Here is a 9,024-nt window from a genome sequence, read left to right on the forward strand (position 1 = left end):
CTAAAAAAAGTTTTGTTATAAATACCAAAATCTTCATATGTGCAAAAGCAGTTAATTCAATTGATGATTTTTTTAATATAAAAACACATACCAAATCTTGGGATGCTTTTTTTAAACTTCTGTTCCATGTACATACCATTGTTGCAGTACTGTAGCATATTTCTTTTAGTTTGTATTTAACAATTAACAACATATGTTCAAATTTGTCAAAAAAACCTCCCCATATACATTCATAAAATCAGTAATAGTGGAATATGGGCAGTGCCCAATTACAAAGATGATGTTTTCTATACCAATAAAGCTGTCTATAACTTTTATGTTTCTTTAAAGCCAAGTCTACAAAAGTTAGTGCACAATGAAAAGCTACAAAAATAAACCATCAGAGTTTGACTCTTCCAGACTGCATTCCATGATTGCCTAAGTATCACTATCAAAAGGCATCATACAAGAAACACCCAACAAACTTTTTAGCATCAGTTTCATTTTCACTCTCAATAACTTTATTACAGTGACACAAAGAGAATCTCACAGGATCCTTTTTTTATGTCATTTCATCTATAATGCCACACATGTTAGCATCTTTTTCCAAAATTTGATCCTTCTTCATGCTAGAACTTGCTCTCTGCTGCTCATTCTGTCCAATGCAATTTATGCTGTCCTCAACGTCCATGGGTTCAGCTTTTACCCTCATCCCACCATCTGAGTGAGGCAAATCATCAGGCAGAGAGGCCAGACAGTTCTGGATCATTTCAATAACTCGCTCTAAATGCTTCTGGAATCTCTCAGCGGTTTCGAGACGCTGGCGTTTTTGCACTTCCATCATGACTCTCAATGTTTCTCTGGCTTGATGGGGCCGATATTCATTTATGAGATGATGCACATGAACAAACAACAGCTTTAAGTCTTCCAGTTTTTCTTCCCGCCTTATGTTGCCTGGGCTTCTAATCAATATATCCAAGAGGTCCAAGAAGTTGATCAGGATAGACATGTTGAGTTTCCTTAGTTCTTTCTTATGGTCAAACTGCATGGGATGCAATCGTTCAATGCCTTGGCTTTCCAATGGTCGAATAATTAAATCATCACATTGGAACTGGTTTCCAAACATCATATAGCTGTCTTTAATAGGTGGCGGAGGCTTGGGGGCCACACCTTTCCGAATGTTTTCATCAGTATATTCTTTAATATATTGCATTGGAGGTGGAGGGAGTGCACTCACTTGCTGAGGTTCACCCATTGTTGCAGATCAAGTTACTAGAATAAAAAGTCAAAATGAAGACTTAGAATTTTAGATTTAAAATAAATATAAACGTGACAGTACCATTTTTAACACCAGTGATTAGGCAGTAAAGTATTTATGAATTAGAAGAGACCTGGTTCTTTTTTCCTTTCAGGCCAGGTATACAAGACAAATGATGAAGACATTACTAGAAAATGTTGGGAACTGATTTGTCAGGCTGTTTTTTAAACCCACATTACAGAGGACGTAAAGGCACAATCCTTTGCATATTTAGACAGAAAAAATGCTAGAAGTCGTAGGATATTTTTCCTGTCTAAATATACATAGGATTGTGCCCAAAAGTAAATTATTCAGCAAAATTATACTTTGGGTCAGTACCTAAAATACCTAATTATTTTATTTTTTAAAAAAAGCAGACTTGGATAGCACCTTGACACAATTATCCATATCATTTACAGCAAAGTTGGGAACACACAATACAATCCTAGTGGATCCATGGGACTGCAGCCTGAATTGTTCACAAAAGCGCAGGCTATCCAGCATACACAGATTCGTTACACTTTGCTCTTACTTCCTCTCCTCCCGAAAAAACATCAAATTACACGTTACTTTAAAGGCATCTCTAACAGCACAGGTGTGTAGGAGGTCCTTAACCCGCCCACCCCTGCAGTCCCGATCCGATTCAGAGCCTACGATTTCCACTGACCCCTAAAAAGGATGCTTTAAGGAGCTGGGCCTGTCGCTGCTATATGAGAGGGAGCAGAGTGTGTGCTGCTCCTTGCGACTGAAAATATTCTTTTTCAGAAAGGCTTATTTCCGACACCTTACAGGTATGTCCCTGTGACGAAATGAGCCGTGTTCGTAAGAGGCGCAGGCAGGCAAGCAGGGACTTCTGAGTTTGAACGCACATGGAGAAGGGAGTCAATAATAGCCCTGGGCAGGCTTAGATTCCCTGAGCGGGAAACCTGCTGCTTACCTGACTCTGCGCACCCAGGCGGAGAAAGCGATCAGTGAACAGCTCTCACCTGAGCGAGATCAATGAACAGGCTCTCGCCGCAGCCACCACCACTTCCCTCCGTTCCTCCTCCTCCTCCTTCTTCTTCTTCTTCTTCTCCTCCCCCTGCCTCCCCTCCACTACCGGCATGGAGCCACTTCCGGCGCGTCTCGCTCAGGCGCCCCGTCTCCTATTGGCTTACCCACGGAGACGCTGGGCAGTAAGAACGGAAGAGACGGGGAGGGAAGGAAGCAATCATAGACTCCACCAAAGGCATAGAACCGCCTTGCTTTTTGATTGGTTGCTCTCGGTGTCAGTCAGTAGTTCTTTTAGTTTTCGACCGCCCTCTCGTCAGGGTCCTTCCTCAGCGTCAGGCCGACTTGGCTTTAAGTCTACGGAGAAAGTCTCCGCTGTAGATATTGAAAACGTCGGCAATTCCTTTGTCTGCCGCGGGCGGGAGCGGGAAACGGATGCCATGCGGGCAGGATTTCTCCCCCTCCCCTCTGCAATTTTTGTTTTCTCTAGAGGGGTAAAAGTGACAGGAGCTCATAGGAGTCCATGGAAAAATCCAGGAGTTGATTGTACTTCAAAGACAGTCCTTCATACCTTCTCAAACAAAATGTCATGCCCTCGGCAAAATGTCTGTTCATGGCTGTTTAACCGCAAAACAAAAAGCCGGGCCCCCCCCACCCTAAATTAGACAGTTAATTTCTGATCTGTAAAAACTCAAATGTTAGATTTGTACTTACATATGTTGGTGTGTATGGCTCTTGGGGTGGAACAGGTAGTTGACTCTGCCCTTTGAGACACTATTTTAAAGATGGTGTAAAGGCAGGAAATGAACAAATTAGAATGGGCCCTTTATTTAAACAAACAAAAACATGCCAAAAGCAACGGCATGTATTAGAGACACCAGGAAAAAGGATTGAAACCCTTGCAATATAATAATAATAATAATAATAATAATAATAATAATAATAATAATAATTATTATTCATAATGCCCAGAGCCCATCTGGAACCAAAAGGAATGGTCCAGATCATCAACCTCCAAGTGACTCAAACTAACCAAGGCAGGATCTACACTACTGCTTTAAAATGGTTTATAACAGTAGTGACAACTGTTGGGGCCCAGGACACACTTCATAGTTTTCAAAACGTTTTCAAAGTGTTATATCCTCTTGTAGGTCTGGCCTACACATCACTATGTAGGAGTGATGCAATCAACCACAGAAACCATGTTCTAGTACCTGTTCCAGGCAATAGTATATTCTGGAAAACGTTCCAGAATGCCAACTTCCAAGTGAGCCAAATGAACCAAATTTGGTAATCATACATAACTGGCTGGGAGGCAGTGGCATTGCCAGGCCAATGAGATAGAAATCTGCATTAAACCTGCATGTGCTAATTTATATGCAAATTTGGAAATAATTACTTGGATTTATTTAAATTTTAAAGGTGGCAAAACCAGTCAATTAATTTCTCATCCAAATAATTTCAAACAAAATAAATTCTTCAATTAATTCCCCGCCCCTTGCCCAGATCATCCCAAAGCAATGGAAAACTCCCCCACCCCCAAGTCTAATGGTCTTTCAGGGAAAGGGCTGGGGTGGGGGTTGCAGCATGTGCGAAGGGAGAGTTAACCCTTCCCTCCCCAGCTTCAATCCCCCTTGAAAATTGCCTCCTGCACAGCAATTAAGCTGAAGGGAAACAATTTCCATTGGGACCAATGGACATACAGAGTTCTTTGCATTGATTGGGGCCCCTGGGAAATAGATTTGGGGCTGGAGTCCCATCAGCCCAGGTCTAGCAATGCCCCTAATTGGAGGGATACTAGAAGCCATGAAATGTCCACAATGCCTGGAACACCAACTGTCAAGCCACATAACCATATTAACCAAACACACATGACTGTATGGGAGTGATGCAATGAGCCACAAAACATCCATAAAAACCACATTCTGATATCTGTTCTGGGTAATTGTGAACCACCAGAGAGCTTTGCTTATTGGTATAGAAATGAAATAAATAAATAATAAAATACACACTATTATGGGGAAATGGTCGGCAATGCCAATTTCCCAGCTGGTCAAACTGAATTCAGCTGAAATGTTAAGCCACAAAACATCCTCAGAAACCACATTCCAGTATCTGTTGCACATAATAATATTCTGGAAAAATTATCTGGATTGCCAATTTACCAGGTGGTGAAACCAATCAAATTTATATGTTGGACTAGACTCAAAATTATCCATGATTTTAAATAAAGTTGTTCTGGGCAATGGGCAGTTTAACAGGTCATAAACAGCTGTTTTCTATGCATCCTCATCATAAAAATTGACATGCTGTGTTGAATCAAACTGGAATAAATAGTCTAAAATGTTCAGTTTTAAAGCCTTCCAAACAATTAAACTTACCACTATCCCACTTATATACACAGGAAAAGATTCGAGCTACATGCTGTAATTGTTTTCAGTAGTAAATTGAATAATAATTATGACTTCAGTTATTTTAACAATAATAGACAAATTTCATTTGATGGTGTCATATTTTACACTAAGAGTTAAAGGCACGTTTCTGTAATTTTTTAGACGGTTATACTATTGTAATGGGCATTAAGGATGGCTTTTCATTGTAATAATGAGTGGTAGTGTTTGTTTATGGCTTATTGCTACACTCCCATCTAGTCACGTGTGACTGGTGAATTTGATTGGTTTCCCTCACTTGGAAGCTGGCATTCCAGACATTTTCCAGAGTATGGACTGTTGCTGGAATGCGTACTGGAACACAGTTGCTGTGGATGTTTTCTGGCTGATTGCATCCTTCCCATACAGTCATGTGTAGCTGGTGAATTTGTTTTCTTTTGCTCACTTAGAAGATGCCATTCCAGACTATTTCCCCTAGATATTGTTTATTGCCTGGACAGGTACTGCGATGTTGGCATTTGGAACATTCTGTTCTATTCTGGATGGGTTCTGGGCATTATAGGGTTAATAATATAATATTGCAAAGGTTTCAGTCCTACAATATTGTTCTCAAGTGTCTTTAGCATACACCATTGATTTTAGCATCATTATTTTTTAAAACAAAGGAGTTGTTTCAGCCAACCCTATTGCATCTTTTACACAGTCTCATCATTTTGTACATGGTTCTGGCTGCACCACTATTTTGCATCTTGGCTGTGGTTGGTGGACCTCAGGGTTTTAGTAAAAATGGGGTGGTCATCATAACAATCTACACTTGTTTAAATACCCTCTTCTACATAACTATTACAATTTTGGGAAACTTGCCGACTTTTGCATATGAGACCTTATGCAAAAGAAAAAGTGACCATGGCTGGATCTACACTACTGTTTTAAAATGTTTATTATTATTATTATTATTATTATTATTATTTATTGCATTTTTATACCGCCCAATAGCCGAAGCTCCCTGGGCGGTTCACAAAAACTAAAACAATTCAAAGTATAAAACAAACAGTATAAAAACATGATATAAAGATTAAAACATACCATACATGATTAAAACACCCTGAAAACATCCTAAAATTTCACTGGATAGGCCTGCCGGAATAGATCAGTCTTTATTGCTTTTTTAAATTCTAAAAAACTGTCAAGTTGACAAATCTCCTCAGGCAGGCCATTCCACAGTCTGGGAGCAGGAAGAAAAGGTCCTCTGGGTAACAGTTGTTAATCTAGTTTTTGCTAGCTGAAGTGGATTCTTCCCGGAGGACCTGAGTATGTGGGGCGGATTGAACTGGAGAAGGCGATCCCGCAGGTAGCCTGGACCCAAACCATGTAGGGCTTTAAAGATAATAACCAACTCCAAAGACAGCTTTCAAACCGTTTTCAAAGTGTCATATTCTGTTTGGTGTAGATCTGGCCCCAGTAGGGCCAGCCTAAGACATTTTGTTGTTTGATGAAGGATAAGACTTTCCATATGCAAATAAGGAAAAACATTGCTTGCAGCCCTGAAGGTGTGAGAGGTGGGTTTTTCTGACGTAGTGAATCTATGAATTAGAACCAGGGTCTCTAAGGGCTACGTCTACATGCTATCCACCGTATCACACTCATTTTATGAAGTATTCCTTATTATATAACATCACATCACTATAGAAAATAAGTCATTCTCTATATCTAACACAATAGAAATGTGATCATAAATTGAAGAGAAATGTGTAATCCAGCAGTATAATAAAAGTAGGGACATGTTTCAAGATGTACAGCTCTTTTCCAAAGGAGTATATAGTGCCAGATGTTTCTACAAGAAAAAGAAATTCTGATAGGAGCTACTGTCTTAAGTTAAGTATGATAGAATAATATTTGTCTTTATGCTATGCTGTCCTTAAACAATAGGGAGCAGCAGTGATCTTGGTTTGAGAGGAAGAGTCTTTCTATTGGTTTTGTGCAATGAAATTGTGTAGAAAGCACCGAACATATCATTTGGTTTGAAAATATGGTACAAAGTCTCAATGGAGGTATACTTTCACACTCTGAAAGGAAGTGGATGGTGTTTGGGTTTTTTTACAAAGTGAGGATGATTTAGCTCTGCAAAATGGCTGGGAGAAGGTAGAGAAACCTATCCCAAGTCCACTTCTTGGATCAAATTAGCAACTCTCCAGGGCTGCTTTGAGATAAGCAAAAGACTTTAGGAGATCCAATCATGGATTTCCCACATCACATAGCTTAGTCTTTTGTCTTAACTTTGAAACAACTTTTTTTTAACTATCAGTCATCTTTGCATGCAATTCAGAAAGAAAAGCCGTCTTAACCTTTACTGTTCATGAGAAATTCTGCACATTTTTGTTTTTCCACATCTGGGGGACTTAGTGGATAATGATGATGATAAATCACAACTATCTCATATAAGAATATTTATTTATTTATTTTATTACATTTATATAACGCCCCATAGCCGAAGCTCTCTGGGTGGTTTACAAAGATTACAGTACTGTAAGGCTTATTACTAGAGATCTGTCAGACCAATTTTGCTCATTATTATTTTATACTGAAGCTTGACCAGTGTAGATGTGCAGACAATTTTGAAACTTCAAAAAGGTCCAAAGCTTAAGTTTTAATAGCAATTTATTTCCTCCATGCCAAACAGGCAGGGCAATACTTCTGTTGCGGCCAGTGTGGCATGAAGGCAGACCCCTGTTAGGCTGTCGCCACCAGCAAGAAGGGGGAAGGGGATAAAGGCAGCCAAATGGAGTATGCGAGGCAGAGAGTGGGCTACGCTGCATGCGAATTTCATTTTCATTCACACTGGTGTAGTTTATGAGGTACCTGGGTGGGGTACAGGTTCAACTGGTGGCAGTAGAAGGGAAGGCAAAGGTTTAGGGTGCTGAGCTGAGCTGCAGTGGGGCCTGAAGAAAGGTCACATCACAGACACAGGATCAGGAATCACACTTGTAAGGGCAGATTTGGTGAGGGAGAGAAATATTTTACCTCACAAAACTGTGCAGAATAGAGGAATAAGTGGAAAACCTGTGGAAATTCCCTTGGCCAGAGAGAAGATATCATGGAGGGGCCAAGAGGGAGAGTTTACAGTAGGGTTGAGTAAAGAACAGGAGGAACCTGACATTCTGGGACATGATGTTATGGGGGTGGGAGCTGAGGAAACATTCATAGTTACTAGAAGCCAGACAAAATCAACATAAGTGACTGAAAATAAGGCTTCAGATACAGCAGGCTCAGAACCAGAAGGCAGGCAGGCTGAAGAGCAGCAAGACCAGGTTTCCAAGGCAACCACAGAGTTGGGAGGGGTTGCTGTAGCTCCCAGGGAAGAGACACCAATTTCTGACCCTAGTGAGTATAAACAGGAACTGCAGGCAGACACTAGCCTAGAGCCTGTTAGAAACCAAGCACAGCATTCTGTGTTACCCTTTAACAACGCAGTTAGGGAACAGATAGTGTGGGAGCATGACCTCCTATACCACAGGTGTGGACCCAAAAACTCACAGGCTGGCAAGGAAGCCATAAAACAACTTGTGGTCCCCCTGAAATTTAGTCATGGCCTCCTGAAAGTGGCGCATGACATCCCATGTTCGGGGCAACTGGGCATTAAAAAGACGTGGAAAAGGATGACTGCCCATTTTTATTGGCCCAGGATGTCACATGAAGTTACCCAATACTGCCTATCCTGTCCAATATGCCAGAGAGTGGAGGAAAGGGTTGCAAAACAAAAGCTCCTCTGAATCCCTTGCCCATTATAGGAGAGGCGTTTCATAGGGTGGGCATGGATATTATAGGCCCATTCTCCAGACCCTCAAACAAGGGTGGTAGTAGATTATACCACTAGGTACCCAGATGCCAAACCCCTAAGAACTGTAGAGGCACAAGCTGTGGCTGAAGGTGTGTTGAAGATTTTCTTGAAGTTAGGCTTTCCGCATGAAACCTTGACAGATCAGGGCAGCATGTTTATGGGGGTGGTCATTCAGGGCCTTTGGAGGTGCTGTGGTGTGAAACACTTGTAAACCACCACCTACCACCTAGTCACCAATAGCCTGACTGAGCAATTCAATGGGGTAGTAAAGGCTACAATCAAAGCCTATGTGCAGGAACACCCAAATAATTAGTATGATTATTTGGGGTGTTTCCTGTTCGCATACAGGGAGGTTCTTCAAGGATCCACCAGCTTTTCCCCATTTGAGTTAATGTTTGGGAGAAAAGTAAGGGGGCCTTTAGAATTGTTGAGAAGCTCTTGGGAAGGGGAGCTAGCCTAAAAGAAAACATCAGTGGTGGACTACGTGCTACTTTTTATTATTTATTTATTTATTTATTTATTTATTTATT

At 40.8% G+C, this 9,024-nt stretch overlaps 1 protein-coding gene across 2 annotated transcripts; it reads right to left on the minus strand.

Annotated features, from left to right (window-relative positions):
• Positions 1 to 297: 297 nt before the first annotated feature.
• Positions 298 to 2,350, minus strand: MED7 (mediator complex subunit 7). Of its 2 annotated transcripts, none has more exons than XM_063123330.1 (2): positions 2,263 to 2,350; positions 298 to 1,251 (listed from the first exon to the last, which is right to left on the minus strand). In XM_063123330.1, exon 2 carries the CDS (start codon positions 1,232 to 1,234, stop codon positions 542 to 544), a length of 693 nt encoding a protein of 230 aa, XP_062979400.1. In that variant the 5' UTR covers positions 1,235 to 1,251; positions 2,263 to 2,350; the 3' UTR covers positions 298 to 541. The 2 variants fall into 2 exon arrangements, with proteins under 2 accessions (XP_062979400.1, XP_062979398.1); XM_063123328.1 differs by having other exon boundaries at positions 2,214 to 2,329.
• Positions 2,351 to 9,024: the final 6,674 nt, after the last annotated feature.

This window comes from Elgaria multicarinata, chromosome 3 (assembly GCF_023053635.1).
Source record: "Elgaria multicarinata webbii isolate HBS135686 ecotype San Diego chromosome 3, rElgMul1.1.pri, whole genome shotgun sequence".
Taxonomy (NCBI): Eukaryota; Metazoa; Chordata; class Lepidosauria; order Squamata; family Anguidae; genus Elgaria; species Elgaria multicarinata.